We start from the raw sequence: 18,915 nt of genomic DNA, 5'->3' as shown, positions 1-18,915 counted from the left end.
TGGCCCCCACCCCCACCCCTGTCCCAACCCTTCTTTTGAGCTCTCTTTTAATCTAAATTCTAAATGAATTAAATGGATAAATGGATTCTGTTTTATTGTTGCATTATTTTTTTTATATTCTGGGCATTTGTGCTTGTAGATAGCCACATAATGTACTCACATTTATACACATTATGTACACATCATTTTTCTCTTCTTACTGACTGCTCACATTGTTTTTAAGTCACACTGTAACTATCCATTCTTGCAGCACTATATACTATATGCTATAAGCACTTTATCTACCTCTCATTCATGGGCAATTTAGAATCACCTATTAACATAACGTGCATGTTTTTGTACTGTGTGAAGAAGCTGTAAACCCACACTAGGTACTCACAGTTTTTGTTTGTTTGTTTGTTTGTTTGTTTGTTTTTGTTTTGTTTGTTTTTTCTTGTGGCAAAGACCTAATTGTTTTTCAGTCAATGTCCTTAACCAAGTTAACCGAGTAAGAGATGGATGGATGAACAGACATCAGAACCCCTGTAAAGAAGTAATTTTGGCATTCATGCCTTGCAGAAGTATCAATCTGCTGTTGTCTGTTTTAATACATTGTTGTTTAGTAAGGCCTCCATCACAACTACATCTGTTCTAAAAGAGCTCCTTAGGAGAGACATTTTTTAATTTTTTATCAATACATATTATTGTTTTTTAAAGATATATTTTCCATTTATCATAAAAAAAAAGTTACAGTAAATGAAGTTCTAAGAATGTAATTTAATTTCGCTGCCTAAACAAGACCAAAATTGTTGTTATTGATGATTTTAAAGAGGTTCAGAAGGAGTTGCACCCGCCTTTGTGAACAGAGAGAAAGTATCTGATGGGGTACCAAGAGAGGAACTGCGGTGTTGCATGGGGAAGTCTATATTGATGTGGTGAGCTGTGTGGTAGGAGTGGCAGATGGATTCAAAGCAATGATAAATTGTATAGATTTTAAACATTGTGATCTTTAGTGATAGTAGAGATCAATCGGAAGACAGCCTGGAGAGGTGGAGCCATACTCTGGAGACAAGAAGAATTGAAGTCATTATAGAATAGTAATATAGAATACATGTGTGTGAATGAGAGGAAGGCAGGTCTAATGATGAACCTACAATGGGTAAAGGTAGTGAAGGTGGAAGAGTTTAAGTACCTTTTGCAATATATATATTTATATGTATACAAAATATATTCAGCAATATATAACACAAGCAGAAAATGAAAGGGGAAAGGCTCATTTGCATGAACTTCATCCTGACCTCTGGTGGTCAAAGAGACTCTAAATCTCAGCTCTTACTTTGAACAAACCAACCGGAAGTACTACTGCGCTATTGCACGTGAAATGACAACAGTAGCGTACAACTGTTGTTCCCCCGGAGACCACTGGAGGGAAGTGAAAGTGAACCACGTTAGTAAATGATTATCTTAATAGTTAAGTTAATAGTATTTGTGTTTTTTGATTAAAGATAACGTTTAGGACCAAGTTTAAGTCGCCAAAATTGTCAAAAAAGTCCTCTAATTTTAGGCAAGCCGAAAGCACCACACGGTTCTTGTTTAAGTGAGTTTCCTTTATAATACAAGTCTCAGGCGGTAAGTGAAACAATTAAGGAAACACACATACACCAACATAAAGAAAGTATTCTGTTTTCTAGAGCAATGAAGAAATACTGGTAGTAGTAGTAATAGTAGTATTAAAGAAGAAGTAGTATAAATATACGATATGATATGATATTATTTTCCATTTGGCTCGACATGGTATCTATATTCTGAAAAGAAATCAAACAATTTCGCTTTACAATTATTTTGAGAGACTAATACTCTTCATATCACCACTATCAGTTATTGATACAGTTTCTAATAATGCTGTCTTCAAATGATCAGTTGACACAATGGTAACTACTTGAATAACGTTAGGACAACTCTAGTTTTTTCAAGGATTAAACTCAATGTTGTGCAGTGCAGGCCTAAATGTTTTCAGAGTCAAACAAAACTATGAGAGAATGTGAATTTCGAGGCTTCTCTGTCCTCCTTACATTGGCTCCCTATAAAGTTTAGGTTTCAATTTATACCGCTTTCTATTAGTGAACTACAAGAGCCATCGATCTCTTAGAACAGCTTGTTGGGGATATCTAAGTCTGCCCTAAGGACAAAGGAGACCGCTTATGAGACTGTGGATTGCAATATATGGAACTCACTGGGAGTGAAGTAGTCTAAGTTAATAATGAGAGTGTGCAGGCTTGTTTACATTTAGTTTTATCTGTTTATACCATTTAAATAGTTGTATCTTAAGTTTTTCCTAAATTGCACTTTTGTTTTTGAAGCACTTCTGTTCTTGAAAAAATTCTATATAAGCTTTACTTACTTACTCTGTTCAGTGTAGCTGTGATTTAAAACTCTTTCAACTGTGTCACATTTCCCCTGTTTCGTTTTTGTGATATCACACCTGCTCACCTTTCCTTTTTCCCTGAGAGCACTGTTATGTCACTGCAAAAGGTGGAGTCTGGAAGTTCTGCCTTGTACTTGGGGACAGAATAGGGTGGAGCCGCAGCAGCAGGGGGAGCTATGGGTGGAGGCTGGGTGTGAGAAGGGAAATCTGTGACTGGGTGCTTTCACAGGGAGCAGAGGCATTTGACTCAGGGTACACATGCTTGAGCTGTGAGAGGCCCTACTCCCCTTGGCTGGCTGGCATCCCGGAGCAGAGGCAGAGAGAGACAGAGAAAGTTGAATGCGAAAGACTGAGGGTGAAGAGAATTTAAACTGTAAAGCAAACTACAAAGAGGGAAACAAGTGGTAAAGAAAGTTGTCTGAGCGGTAGGAAAGAGAATAAGGGACTAAGTTGAGTGCAGCGTGGCTCCTCTAGATTATTTTTCACTAGGGTATTTTTATCTGTAGTGAGCGTGCAAGCAGTTTGTATTTGGAATTGAGAGCAATGGCTGATACAGGTGTCAAGAAGGAGCATGGAGCCCTTGCAGAAGTGTCTTACGATGATGAAGAGGTCGCTCTGGTGGGTGCCGCCACAGAGCCGGCAGTAGATGACGATGATCCAGCTGAGGCGACCGATCCGGTGCTGGCAACTGGCTCGGGGGGGAAGAGTGAAGCGCAGATAAATGGGGTCATGATTCTGTCTCTGCTCGACAAGATTATCGGGGTGGTAGACCAGATCCAGCAGACCCAGAATGGGCTGGAGGCCCGGCAAGAAGGCATGGAGAAGTCAGTGTCAACCATCCAAGGGGAGTTGTCTAAGTTGTCCAAGAATCACATCGACACCGCCAACACTGTCAACAAAATGCTGGAGAAGGTACGCAAGGTCAGCGTCAACGTCAAGACAGTACGCAGCAACCTCGAGAAGCAGGCGGGCCAGATCAAGAAGCTGGAGAGCAACGAGTCTGAGCTGCTCAAGAGACGCAACTTCAAAGTCCTCATCTATCAGGTGAAATGGCATCTATGTGTGTAGGTCATAAAGTAATGAAAATTAAATGATTAATCTATTAGATCTGGCTGTTATAAATATAAATATGTACTTGTTAGAGATATGTTGCATTTCCCACATCACAAACAAAGGTTGGGAAGAAGTGTGAAATTCACTTGAAAGGCTCTCAGAACTACCTTTAGACCTCATCTCACCAGAGGGAGAGAGACTCACACTGCAGCATGAGTTGACCCTTGTTGGGAAAATGAAAAGCGGACTAACAGTTTTTTGGGGGGATGCAGGATGGCTCGCTCTGTGGTTTCCATGACATAAATGTCTGAATCACTTTTTCCTAAACCCTAAATCAGGCTGTGATGTTTACCAACTATTCATCAGCTTTGCTTTCCACTACTTAGAAGCCGTTGAGTAGTCAGAGGTGCATTTGTCCTTCCACAAGTGAAGGGAAAACCAGTAGCTGCCATGGAAAATAAAAACAGGTAGTGACCTCTCCCACTCAATGCGATTATCCAGTGAAACCATATAAAGATGAGTGGGTGTAAATAAAAATATAAGGCCCATGAAATATGGCATGAAGGGCTACTTGAGACAGAACCAACGCCCCACCCCTGAGTGCCCAGCAGACGCATAGTTGGCAGGCTGCTCCCATGTAAGATGAAGATGTCGTTTTTATTGTGAAGATTTCCCAGAAGAGCAGCACACTTAACATTCATGCATTCACGCTGCACAAGTTCACACTTGACCACATAAGTGGTTGAGTGTGAGCACTGGGCCAGGCTCAGTTTTATTTCACGTGGCAAGTGTCAGAAAATATGACATGTGACACTGACCAACTCTTTTTTAGCAAGGCATTTTCTTGTGCTCTTGTGCTGGAATAAATCTCATGACAGCATAAGAAAATTGATTCAGCAGCAGTCACTTTTTGCACACAACACCAGAGCATCTGCTTAAAAAAACATTAGTAATAGTGAATCTGAGGGCTGCAAGCCTCGCGTGAGTAGAGCTTACTTCAGGCTCTATATTGGCAGGCACAAAGTTTTCACATCAGCCTCCCGGGATGTCCACTGTGGGAGCAGGTTACACTACTGGCATCTTGCAGAAATCCAATCATAGATCCTAGACCTTTAAATTACACTGCAAAGCAGGTGCCTCCTGCTGTTTTTGACACTACATGTTGTACTGCAAGCCAGTGTGTAAATTTGGTTTGTCTATGTTGCAGGTTCTTTATTTAAATATGTTTGTAAATGTGCAGTTTTCTTTCAAGAAGCTACTAAACTTTTCAAATCAGATTTAAGTAATTTTTTTTGTTTACTTATGATTGCAGGCAGAGCGTGAATCACCTCTTGCTATTTTCTCACCTGTGACGCACTTATCGCTGGCTGCATTTGATCGTTGTGATATTTTCAAAGCGGTTGTAGGAGCTGGTGATCCCATGTTGCAGTAGCTGTTTTGGGCTCACGCAGTCTATTTATTGCCAGTGAATGGTTGCACTGTGTCCAGTTTAATTGACTGACAGATATTGGCAGCAGTGCAAATTTAAAGCTGGCTCGCAGTCAAGTTTCACCACTTTCCACCATCTCTATGTGTGTTAATGTGTTAGAGTGGGGAAAGTTTAAGATTAGAACTAGGTTAAGGATGAGGTAAGGATTACTGTAAACTATGTAGAGGTTAAGTTAGGTATCTGTGGAATTAGTGTCAGGTAGTGTACTAGCGGGTGAGTGTGTGTAAGTGTTGGTGTGTGTGCGTCTGTGCCAATATCCTCGCTAGTGTTGGCTTTCACCGACACTGTCAGTGAAGGTAGAACGTGAATGAGATAAATGAAACTTTTTCAATGTAGGATTTTGTACTTTACTTACTTGCATTAACTACAGGTTATTTTTCTTGTGTCTGTTTTTGCTGTTCGTTATGCGAATAGCCACATAGTCTAGGATTTCTTGGCCCAAAAGGCTTTGACAGGGATGCTTTAAAATTAAACCTGCAAAGGCGATAGCTTTCAGGATACCCTGGTAACAGAAGGGCGTGACGGTGAAACCAGAGGGGTGGGGAAGCATTCAGCTCTTTACTTGATTAAAGAGCTCAGTGCTTCCTGCTTGGGTTGGCTGTTGTTAAGGAAGTAGAGCTGGTCATCTACTAATTAAAAGGTTGGTGGTTTGATCTCTGGCTGCTCAAGTCTGCATGCCCAAGTATCCTTGTGCATGATACCGAGCCCAAAGTTATAAAGGTACAATATTGCATATCACAAATATTTAATAATAAATATAATAATAAAGTATTTATGCCTAAATATATTTTTGTTGATGAAGTTTCTTGTGACAATGAAATATCAGACTCACTGGAGTCACACCTGAGCAGATAAATCACAAAATGTCCTCATTAACTCCAGAATTGCTCTAATTAAAAGACAGCACTTTCTTTTTTTAGTTTACAATTTAAACTATATCCCATGGACAACTTATGCACAATTCTGGGGTTGTTTTAGATCCATGTCTGTGAAGGTCTTCCTTTTCTCTCAGCACAAGACACACCTGGTTAATGTGTAGGCTTCGGATGACCAGTGTTTTCAATGAGCCTCTGTCTTTAACACCCTTTCTGACTGTTGCGTTCGGTATTGCTGCCATTTGTGGATCGCATGTCATGTCAAGAGGAGCAACTGTGAGCCCAGGTTTATTTCCTCATCCACATTAATCTCATGCAGCAGGCATTTGACTATTTTAGTGCATCCAAACAAGGCGCACTTCCTGTTTTTTGTTTGCTGATTGCAGTAGCTGTCAGAGGAAATAAACCCAGAGCCAAGAGATAATTTGATAAATCTAGACTGCAGCTTCTTAATTAAAGCTTTATAGTAGCTGTAATGTTAGAGCTGTAAATATTCTCAATTTTTTGGTGGACTTACATTCCAGCAATGATGGAGTTGTACTTTTTGAAACACAAAAAGAAATTAGCCTTTCCCAAGCATGATTACTAACAAAAATAAAAGTAGAGCTTTCTTAGCTTCCTGCTTTTTTCCCAGCTCTATGACAATTATAAAAGATTGGTCATAACCAAACAGAGCAGGCACAGCTATGTCAGTTTTGTAGGCCTTTAGTTAGCTTAGTCAAGGGTGTGTAGTTTATTTTACCAAGGGACCACATAAGAACTTAAACTGAACTTAGTTCTACTAAGTTTGGGCCCCTTGGGAAATTGCTCACTCCTGGCTTAAACAGTTGCTTTTCAAAACCCTTAAAAGGTCCTACCACTGACTTAGCCCTACACTATGTCCCATATGGTCTGCCTAGGCAATACTAGAGGATATAGTATCAAAGACGGGGTCCTGCTGTGTCAACTTCAGTGGATTTAGTGTCATTTGAGGGAAAAGAATAATTAGCATATCTACATGCACAGCAAACCAATCATTTTTAATGAGTGCTCTGGCATCTATCAAGTAAATACAGTTTAATGTTAATGGAATGGACCGATCATGCATATGTGCATGGTCACTCCCAAAGATTGACCCAGGAAAAAATGACATGTACTAGTAGGTATGCAACATTTTGCAAAGTTTTACTTTAAATGTGAAAAGTAACCATGAATTTTAAATTGCTATAATTCAACCAATCAGATCTCTCTGTGTTTTGTAATGCTCATTATCTATGTAATTATGTGGATTAATCTAGTTTATGCAATATGATATGGGTATGTCGGTCAGAGTGTGAGACAGTACTGCTGTGTGTCTGGAATTAGGGTGTGTTTGGCTGCAGCTCAAGGACAGTGATATCCATGTGGTCAACTCTATCAGGGAGATGTAAGCTTCTCGGTTACAGGCTGCTTATTCCACACTAGCCCCACAAACCTTCCAGAGCTCAAATCGCAGCCAACAAGCCTCACCACCAGCATAAGCCTACTTTTCTCTTATAGCTTTTCACCGTGCCCAGACTGTTTAATAACCCAGTTCAATTTACTCCAAACATAGCGATTCAACCAAAGCTCTTTTGCTCTTTCAGCTCAATAAATCTTTGTTTCTAGGTAGAAAGTGGGTCTCAGGTTCATTAAATACAGGGTTGTTATGAAGTACTTAGCAGACTCTTGCAGGCAATAGCAACAAACTCTACCAAAAAGCACTCAACCGGCAGCACAAAGTTAGTGTTGTGATTCATCCTGCTGGCATCTCTCTGCCCCTCCTGCCAGCATACTCACTTGTTCTCCTCCCTCCTCAGTTTCTCTCCCTTATCACTCCCCATCAACTCTGCATTAGCCCTTTTTACTCCCACTCAGACTTCTAATCCACATTTAAACGTCATTCACTCCTCTCAGCCTCTCTTCTGTTTGTCTTTCTGTACTCCTCTACCCTGAAAGATCCTGCCGACTCTACGTTTAAGTGTTACAACTTAGCTACAAAGATGAACACTGTGTGGATACAGTATTCAAAATGCTCATGTTTGTAGTTTCCATTTTGTGACTTCATGGAGTCAGTATGCTCTTGCTTTAGGCTTTTCTTTGCCAAATTTGGATGTACTCCTCTAATCGCTCTCTCTTTCCTTCTCTCACATATTTCGTTGACAACAGGGAACAACTGAGCTCAACCCAATGAGTAACAGTAGCCCTTTTTCATTCTGTTTGGAACTACTTTTTATTTTTGAGCATCCTAAGCCATTATCCTTTTGCAGCAAAAATACTGCTTTGTCATCTGTGTATCAGCTGCCGTCCTCTGCTATTGTTCGGGTTGTCTTTCTGTTTTCTTTGCTTTGGTTTATTTTGCAGGAAACTACATAAATATACAAGATTATGTTGAAAAAGACAGTTATTTAGAACAGTTAAGACTGGCTAAGGACCAGAGGTTGGGTAGGATAATTGGATAAATGTTTGACAAACAAGCATACAGGACATTTCCTCTCTGATCTACTTTTTCAGATCAAGTGTACAGCACGGTGTGGTTTCACCAGAAGCTGAGGTTGGATTTGCTGAGAGTGTTACTCTATCCCTTCCTGTGCTTCTCACGCTAAAGTATACAGTTTATACAGCAGAAAGAGGACCCCTTGCTACTTCAACATGTGAAAACAGTATACATGTGTATATATATTTTTGAATTAATATATTAAATATGGCTGATAATTTTGCCTGTGATTGCTTAAGTTAGCCGCTGTGTCAGCTCAGTCTTACACAGCACTTACAGAGAATATGTGATTGACAGGATGTAGTGCACTAGGGAGATTTTGACATAGTGCATAGAGATGTTGTTTAAAGGAAATGGGGCTAGTGTTGTGTTACGCATGAAAACCAAAAAACCCTCACTATTACCTGCGACATCAGTGTGCATATGTATCAGCATTATCTTTATATGTAATGTTTTCGTGTGAGCTGTTTGCCTTGCTCTGCAAGAGATCATTCTGTGGTGCGTATTTTAAAATAACCATATTTCATGTGTCCTGAATTCAAGCCACAGCTGCCTTCCCATCTCACCAAATATCCCCATCCCACAGCAGCAGACATGATTTACCAGCTGGGGCACTGATCAGGCCACCCCTCAATTTTGTCATTTGTAGTTGTCATCCAGCTTCTTGGCCAGCTAACAGACATGTGTCCTCATACCACATCACAACTTGGTGGAAGCTTCTGATACTCTCTCGGCTGTTTATTCCAAGATTTGTAGGCACTAGGCACACCCTTCATCTACAAGAGCACAGCCAAAAAAAAATAAAGTTGGCCAAATGATATGACTTGGTATATTTAAGGAAACTGTTATGTTGCCTGTTGCTATAAATACACCAGTAGCAATGCAACGAAATGCCATAGTGTCCTATTTCATTGAGTGGGTGTGAGTTTAACAATGTGGAGTACCATTTGATTGATAAATTGAATTACAAATGGCAAATGTGGATGTTTCTCTTTGTATTTCTTGTAATTGTGTATATGCTGTCAATGGTATATAAGATTTGTTCAATCGAAAGCTTTCCTGTTGAATATCGTTCACACATCTTTACTGTAAGTGGACACTTCACGACTCCTTGCATATATAGGTGTCTCTTAAAGACATATAGATATGTTTACTATTAATATGACCAAATGTTATTCTTGTAACTTAACATGAGTGCGTGTGAAAGTAAGGTCTGGACTGTGCAAGCCGACAGTCTAAAGTGCTACAGTCAGGTTTCCCAGTGGTATGTTTCGCTGCTGCTGTGACGGCTTGCTCTTCTTGTCACTGGCATATGAATTATAGGCTGTCACTCAGCGTGTGCCAGGACACCGTGGGTTTTGTGTACCCTTGGCATTAGATTTTGCATGCACATGGATGTTTTGGATGATTAATCTATAAATAATGGAAACAGTACTTAAATTATGTTAACAGTGTAAGAGGCGAACTTTGAAGGTGAAATGTGCTTGTAAGCTCACATATAAGTACATAATTAAGACTAAGTGTACAATAACATTGATGAGTTACTGAATTGACTGCAATCCCATTTTTAATATATCATCATCATTAATTTGCTCTGAATTAACACTAGAGTCAGTTACTGATTTGGTTGAGTGTTGCATTGACATGAGTAAAATGCACTTACTTGATTATAACATTACATAATATTATAAAGCAGTAATTGGCTTTTTTTTTTGCAGAAAAGAATAAGGTTACAATAATAACACTGTCCCTTAAAGAAGACATGTTCATAGTAGATTATGCAAATGCATGCATATACACACTGAACATTTTAAAATGTGAGATTTGATCATTTCTAAAACTACATCCTATTCTTACCTTGGATATAATACATTTATATATAATACCATGTTATATAATACGTTTCCAGCACTCTGGCTTTTAGCTCGGACAGGGACGTAAATGGAAAAGTAAATTTTCCATCTTTGCATGAAACTAACCCAGCTGGGATTCCAGTGGTTTCACAGTAATGGATGTGGGAAGGCTGGGCTGGGGAAAAGGGCTTCCCCGTTTACGAAATAACAAATTACTGCAAGAGAAAAAAAACAAGAAACTCCCTTCCTGTGGTATAAAATATAACATGGCATTGCCGTATTGACTGCGTGGTATAAAGAAGTCCTCTTTTTTGCAATGAATGTGACTACAGACAGAGCTGAAGTGGCTGTTTTTTCCCCATAACCCACAGGACACTTTAACAAGATGCCGTCAGGGCAAGTTGTTTAAAAGGAATAGGGGAGCTTCATGAAACATTGTATTCTTAGTCACAAACCCCAAACTGCCTGAAGTAGAACGCAGCTAATCTAGTCATCTGTGCATTGCTTGAGCCTTATTTGGGAGAGCGTGGGAGGCCTAAATATTAATGACCAGAGTACATTAACGTCCTTATTTTAACCTCCACACACTCGTTGGGGATCAAAGCATCGTGATTCAGGCCATTGCAACGCTCTAACACACAAACCTTCTACTCTGCTTCTTGTCAATCTTTCATTTAGTCTTTTTCAGTTCTCGGGGGGGGGGGGGGGGGGGGGGGGGCATACGGGTCAATGAGATCACTCATTGTGAAAGCTAAGTGCACAGCTGCAAGGACTGCTAAGGATCAGACAGCTGCTCCTGTGACTCACTGGAGAGGCCTTTCATCACACTGCCTCAAAAGGATTGGTGTGTGTCTGTTTTTCACTTGAGTAGGTGGATCAGGGTTGTCTGTTTTATTGGCACGGGTTGATTATCTAACAATAGTCCGGCTTGCTACGTTTCCAAAGGCAACATCAGTTATTAATGAACTGCGTTGGTTTTTTAAATCTGACATTTATCATAGGTGCAAGTAGGGAATTAAAAAAAACCAAATGTTTGCAGTTAATCAAAGCAGAACAAAGCCACAAACACTTTTAGATTATGATTACACATACCACAAACTGAAAGCTGTGCAACCACCTTCTAGACACGTGCTGAGCAGAGAACACAGTCACTGTGTTGTGCATGTGCAACACTTCTGACTTTTAATAATCTTGGCTTGACAAAATGATGCTAAAATCTTGTCAGCGACACCATAAGTATGCAAGAATGTTAAACACAGTGGGTTAGTAAGGGTCTTTTAGCAGATAGAGAGACAGCGACATGCCAGCGGCTTTAGTCAGAACGTCTGTTGTCTCAGTATAGTGCTAATTGAGGACACTGTTTCCTCTGTTGTCCTTGGTAACAGAGTGTATGAGTCAGACTAGTAACATTAAGCCTCTGACAATTAAAAGGTGCTGCTGTTGTCATGTAAACAGTTTTAATTAAATTATATTTCAGGCAAGTTTTTAACCTTGATTAGAAACATTTTTGTTGAATTATTCATTAAAAAACAATTTCCTCAAAGCCAGAGGGTTTGATCTCCCACAGGTGTAATGATTCTCAGTGTTTTAATCTTTTCCTGCTTCACTTTTCTGTTTCAACTGTTTTTCCATAATTGATTTAGCTGTTTTCCACCTTTTTCTTTTTCTAGGATTCACACCATTCGTTGAGTAGAGCACACTTACTCCGTCACTTTTCCCCTGGAGCTTGTTAGCAAACGCACACAGAAATACAGTGCTCACTTTTCCACAGTGATTAAGTGGAAGGAGTAAGGAAGGTAACACAGGGACGCAAATGGAATTACTATATTTGTCCTCAAGCTCTTAAGGGGCGTGCACACAGGAAGAGACAAACAGCAATGCTGCTACTGTTAAGGAAATCACTCAAAGTCCTGTACAAAAACTTTGCTGCAGTGGAGTGTTTCGTGTTGAGTGATTCGCTTTTTATGTAAATCAGTGTTAATCTCTCAACTTGTAATCTCGCTCTTAAACCCAGACAGGGTTTATCACAGTTTCCATAGAGTGGGCTGTATCAGGTTTTCAGAATGTAAACAGTGAAACTTTCCCATGAGCCTAGAAAGGCTAATTGAAGATTTTATGAATGTGAAGTGAGACGCAGTACTCAGATTCATCATTATAATTTCTAACAGAGTTATTCTTAGAGCTCACGTAAGCTTGTGACAAATAGATTTGTATATAGTATGTGTTTAAGTCGTAGACTAGGTTGAGGAATAGCCTTAAATACTGAAATGTTGATCTCTACACTCTAACATGTTGCAACTAGACCTATAGGCTATATCGCAAAAAAGAGGCATCCATATAAAGGGTTTTTTTCTTTGTTTGTTATATATTTATGTTTAGGAACTATCTTAAAACAGACAATCATAGATTGCAGTGTTGGCCAAAATGTAACTGGTCGAGATACACTTTCTAGTTTTAAAAAAGCAGCTTTTACGGTAAATATTTAGGACAGAACAAGACAAAAATGAATAAAAGAGAATAGAAAATGCTGAAGGAGCCAGCCCTTCTCTTTGTGTAACATGCTTGTTTTCTTCATCAGTTTTAAGTAAAATGTTTGTCATTTTTCTCACAAAAGTATTTCGGCCAATGATTTGATTTGCATTACATAGCTCTAGTGAGGTGCAGTATAACAAACAGGCTATTTCACCATGTTATGTATGATTTCACCTGTTTCCTGCCAGGCACTGCTGTTTTCCATTGGCTCCACACTTTCTTTTCAAGCGCTCAGTATAACTTCATGGGAAAAACTGTGAATAACAGTGTCTCTGTTCCTGTCGGCTTACATTACTCATACTTGCTCTCAGTTATGCCATTTTCATGCCTTTTCTTTGTGTTATGTCAAAAGCACAAGACACTAATAATATAATGTATATATTTGCACATAAAAGTTCTGCAGGAAAATCTGAGAAGGGGAGGAGGAGCTGGTGTATACTTTCTAAGGTCACCTAAATAAATTAAATGAATTTAATTAAATGAACACATTTAATTCTGTGTGTGGCTATCTTGAAGTGTGTATATAGAAGTTGTCTTATATATGAGGTCACATTTTACAACAGCAAATGGGAATCTGTTGCAGTATTATGTGTTTATGCGTTCAAAAATATATTTAATTATCATCTCATTACTCAGCCCTACTGTGCTCACTGAGCTAACCTGCAAAACATTTGCAGTATATATTTTAGTTTAAGAGGAATATGCTCAGCAACTGCCGAACATGTGCCAATATATTGTTGTAGACATGTCAGCTGTTTGTCCAGCTAAACTTCACCTCACTACCCACCAGAGACAGCATGAGGGGGTGGTTGCTATGGTGATAGAGCACTGTGTTTATCTGTTGCTGTGTGGGAGGGGAAGGAAGGGAGCTTCTTAGTGGTGCAGTAGTCAGCAGCCAGAGAACAGTACATGGAATCCAGAGAGCGGGAAAGGCCAGCCTAAAATAAACCCACACAGAGTGGGTCGAGCAGGTTTATACTATATACAGTGCTGAATATGGTTGCAATGTCCATTTTATGATAGGATCGCGTGGCAGTATTTGAATGGTGCAGAGATATGTGCTACTGATGTGATCTGACAGGTGTTTGTCTTTTAGAAGTTAGGAATAAGAGCTGATAATACAGGTCACTTAATATTTAGTGTTATACTAGTGATATTACAGTTGTTATATTACAGTAGGAAACTATTAATTATCAAAAAACTATAACTTTCAAACCATAAGCCAACTTAGAGCAGGGATTCTTAAAATTTTGATGACCATGTGACAAGTAAAGGAACCAAAACACAATTTAGGGCCACACAAGAAAAAAAGCCCCTGTGTTTGTAATGTGTTGTTTCAGAATGGTGGTTTATGCTGGTAGCTAATGCTGATGCAGTGTAATTCAGCTTTTAAAGTCTTACTGACCCCTCAATGTACTTTAGATGTTACATTTATGCAGCATTTGTCCTATGTACTTCAAGCACTTTATCTACATCACATCAGCAGTCAGTTTAGAATCACAAGTTAACTTAGGAAACCCACACAGGTACAGGGAGAACATGCAAAAAGCAAGAAAGAACAATGAGTATTCTTGCTGTGAAATGACTGAAATGCTATTTACTCCACCATCAAGTTACCTAAATTGTCATTTAAAGCATAAAAGGGTGACTACTGCCTAGGCAGTATTCGCATTTAAGTGTATGCATTGTAATTATAGCAGCTTATAATAACAGTGGCTGACAAATTATTCCCACCTTATTGAAATGTTTCTTTTTACAATTTTCAAATAAAGATGTGTCGTCCCTCATAGTGGAGATGATAAACAAACCTTTGCTACATGCGAGCAGCGCTGTGTCTGTTTCATGTGAGTCCGTGTTCTGCAGGATAATTATTTGTCTGATTGTGGCTCTTTAGCGGACTGATATTAGACAAAATAGATATGAGGACTTTTATGCCTCTTAAATTAACTTAAGATGTAAACACTCATTGTTATTTTAACCTAGATGTCAGACTGTGAACATCCTAAATATTCCTAAATATCTAGGTTGGTCTCATGAATTACTGATTTTTTTCATGTGTATCTACAAAGTCAGTGACTATAGTGATGGTGCACTGAGGTGTGGTTCAGCAGGGTGGGTCGACTGATCCCTCTATCAGTAACTGACAGTTGGGGGAATCACATTTCTATCATAGTACTGCTCCTCCCTTTGTGGATATCTGGAATGACACTGTCCTGCCAAACAACATGTAAATGTGGTCTACTTTGTTGGCAGATGTAAAATAAAAAATTTAAGTGCTTTGATTTAAGGTTTTGTTTTTGGTTTTTTGTAACTTGTAGGAGGGTATTCAAATAGATGCACATCCAAGTGGTTTGACAGGGTGGTACCTTCCTGTGTAGCTTTGCATAGAACAAATACTATGGTCCTGCTTCTGGGCTTACGTATGCAGCAATTTCTGGTCATCTCTGAAACTGCTGCACTTTGCATTATGTGCTAAACCGAAACTATTCTAACCACTAAGTATTTCCAGTGAAATTTAACCACCAGTCTTTATTCTGCATTTTATTATCAACACTTTTGCCGACCAAACACAAGCTGAAATTGTCTACTGAGAGATTTAACTGAAGATTAGGTCTTCAGACTTTTATACAGAAATGATATGTAAGTGGCAGGAAATAAACCTGTGGTTAGATGAACAAATTGTGAGCTTCAGTTTCATTATGACTAAAGTTGCAGATAATATAGGATTCCTTTCAGGTTTTACTAGTGTTTTAAAGACATGCCATATAATAACTATAAATATGCCAGGCTACATTCTTTTATCTTTCATAACTAAAAATTTAAAACCATTTTGTTTGCGCAATTTTCAGCATATAAGTGACACCACTAGATGGCACTCCGCACCAGCTGCACACAGTGACATGTTTACACTGACTACTTGATGACGCATGACTCTGCAGAGTTTCAGGCTGATATTTGCAATTCCGTTGAACACCCAAAGCCCATTATCTTAATTTTGTATAGGTGGTACATTTGAAAACATATTGAAACATATGCTATTTTTATATTATTCGTATAATGCAATTAATGAAACATCATGTCCATTGAAATGTTTGTAAAAATTGTTGTAAAGCGTGTTTAACTCAGTCTCGCTCACTCTGCTACAGTCGCTTAATGCTCTTCCCTCTTTCTTTCTTTTCTATTTTGTCCCTTAGGACCAAGTGAAGCCACCAAAGGCATCCAAATCCAAGACAGCAGAGGCGGTAGAAAGTAAAACAGCGGAGGGCCTTGAGCAAATCCCTGAAGAGGGACAGGAGGGACTCCCAGACAATCTTAATTCAGATGAAGAGGTGGTGATTGAAGAGGAGCTCATAGAGACTCGTACAAAGCGCCTCCAACGCACCACAAAAGAGCAAGTCGATAACATAAAGAAAGCCTTCTCCAAAGAGAAAATTGAGAAGACCAAACTAAAAACCAAGGAAAACTTGGAGAAGACCAAGCAGAGAACCCGTGAAAACTTGGAGAAGACAAGACAGAGAACCCGTGACAACCTGGAGAAAACCAAGCACAGTCTCGAGAAGAAGATGGGCAAGCTCGGGACCCGCATGACCCCCAACCAGGAGCGCAGGGCAAAGATAAAGAGTTCCAAAGAGAAGATGAAGAAGTCACTCACCCCTGACCACAAGATGTATGCTCGTTCTAAGACCTCCGTGTACCGCGTTCCCCCTTTTACCTTCCATGTTAAGAAGATCCGGGAAGGGGAGGAGGAAGTGGTGCAGAACACGGAGATGGTAGAAGTGAGCGAGGCCGAGGTTCAGCCAGGGGGAGAGGAGAACGGGATGGGTGTGCACGTGGAGGTGGAGGAAGGGGAGCTTGTCAGTGTAGACAGCCCCGAAATAGATACTCTGTTGGAGGTGACTGAAGACTCTGACCTGGTCAGGGTGGATACAGACCACCTAAAGAAAGCCCAAAGTGAATAGAGTCTCGTAGCTCCACAGGGCTGTGAAAGAAATTATATTAAGATGAAGAAGGAAACAGAATACTGATAAATGAATATAATCACAAAGACACAGTAGGGACTTTATAGATGATTACAATCTATGACATCTTATTTGTTTTCTGTTCTCTTTGTATTGTTCCCAACAGGGATAACTTTCATATTTGTTCATATTTAGCACTCAAATAATGGAAAGAAAGACAAAAACAGGAATTATGTTACAGGCTGACTGGATATGCTACACTTAGAAATTAGAGTATTTGTTGTTTGTTGTTGGTTTGATTAGTTGTGTGGCTAAAAGAAAAACAAAAAATTATTGTGATTAAGAGACAATATTTAGTGTGGCATTTGCCTTAACAAATATGGAAAAATGAAGTTCTTGGCAATGTTTGTGTTGTAATGGACGGGTGAAGTGATGTGAATGTGTAAAGAAAAATAAATGTAAAAGTTGTAGACGGATTCTTCTACAGAAGAATTAACAGGTGAAGAAAAGATCTGTTGCACTGGACTTAAACTAAGGCGTTTAACTAAACTGTACTCCATATTTCGTAAGATTACAAACATTTTCCCAAATGTTACAATACAGTGTTTCTCATTGTTAAACACTTAAGTGTGAATGGCTGGAAATAGATGTGCAGTTTCTATTAATTTATACTAGGAACCATGAACCTGTGACAAATTCAACTATTACAATGTTTAAATGCATAACACCACACTAAAAAGCAAAATATACTGTTGTATATGTGGGGTGGTAAAATTTTCAGCTCAATTTTCAGCTTTCATTCATATTGAAAAATGAATAATTGAATGAAAATATTAATAAGATTCGGAATGTAACTTTTGCAATAGTAAAAACAGTGTTTAATGAGGATACAGCGTTTGGTGTATCTGAACACGTTCTCACTAAGCTGCACATATTGCACTCCTGCACAAAGGGGAGATAAAAAAGACTGTATCACCATGGTCACAGCTCATCACAGTACATTTTCATGCCTATTAAAATTTCTCAAAGTAATTACAGACAGAAAAAAAGATGGTCTAGGGAGATGTGAGATGACAGTTTAATGACCGCTGTATGTAATATGGAGAAGCTGAACTATTACAGGAACATCCAAAGCAAAAAACTATGAAAATCTGGTCGTAAATTATACAATTTGGTTGGCATAAGATGGAGAAAACAACCAAGCAGTAATGAATGTAAACTGGTATGGCAATGCACAGTCAGTCTTCTGATTTTGTAAGGCTGAGCATATCGCTCTCCAGACAAAAACAAGGTGAATGTATGTCTTCCATTTTGCCTCCCTGGAGACTTGAATGACCTTGATGTGGTGCAGACACACACGCAGAGGCCTACTGTGTAGCATCGACCACCATTAAAGTAATCAATGGGCGGGGAAATACAATTAAGGAGAGTGCTTGGTCAGAGCACTGCACAAACCAGAGAACATTGGGAAAGACAAAGGGGAGGGGGCGTAAGGAAGGGAGAGACTACTAAATGGTGACATGTATGTGCATGTCACGTACCCAAGCATGAAGCTGAAATCACAAAAAACAATAAAGAAATCAGCAGTGGGCCTGTGAATTCACATGGGCATGTTATTTTCATAGCATTAGCCTTTTGTTTATTTTACTTTTTATTTTTTTGTATTTTATTTTATTTTATTGGCAAAGACAACCTGTACTTTATCCATAATACTCGCTGGTTCCTATAGAAGAAATGTGTGTTTTTGTCACCCTGTTTATTTTGTCTTGTTTTAAGCTGCTGGTTATTCAGAAAATGAGCTTCAACATTGCTGCAACCTTATGTGACATAATATTACGCTTGGTGATACTGATTTATATTCAAATAATGACGCTTGACTGATTATGTTGTGTTTAAGGCTTTTTATGCCTAACAAATTCAATATAAATAAACGCCTTACTAAATAATATTTAGTGCCTGGCATCATTCTTACGAACCTGGCTGATAATGTTGTCTTGTTTGTCAGTTTATAAGTTTATTTGTGTTCCTTCACCTACCGCGACCAGAGGGTTGAATTATAACTAAAGGTAAATAATGAAGCGCTCTAGTGTTATTAAACTCTCGATGACGTCGGCACTGCCGGTAATTCAGATGACTTCTAGGCTGGCTGTTCCGTGAAAATGTTTGTGCTCCCTCCGGTGCTACCCAGCGTAAACGTCTACTCTATGGCTTACCCGGGGGAGGGTGTTCAGAAAAGAACAGCTCAGTTGCGACAGC

The 18,915-nt window shown here is 39.2% G+C and overlaps 1 protein-coding gene across 1 annotated transcript; it reads left to right on the top strand.

Annotated features, from left to right (window-relative positions):
• The first annotated feature begins 2,619 nt into the window (after window positions 1-2,619).
• On the top strand, window positions 2,620-18,612 carry cavin1a (caveolae associated protein 1a). The gene is made up of 2 exons (XM_084925428.1): window positions 2,620-3,448; window positions 15,895-18,612. Exons 1-2 carry the CDS (start codon window positions 2,948-2,950, stop codon window positions 16,657-16,659), a joined length of 1,266 nt encoding a protein of 421 aa, XP_084781554.1. The 5' UTR covers window positions 2,620-2,947; the 3' UTR covers window positions 16,660-18,612.
• The last annotated feature ends 303 nt before the right edge of the window (window positions 18,613-18,915 follow it).

The sequence above is a fragment of the Perissodus microlepis genome, chromosome 4 (assembly GCF_051167445.1).
Source record: "Perissodus microlepis isolate ML-2025 ecotype Zambia chromosome 4, ASM5116744v1, whole genome shotgun sequence".
Lineage (NCBI taxonomy): Eukaryota > Metazoa > Chordata > Actinopteri > Cichliformes > Cichlidae > Perissodus > Perissodus microlepis.
The sequence above is the reverse complement of the archived record's forward strand: the minus strand, read 5'-3'. Positions and strand labels throughout refer to the sequence as shown.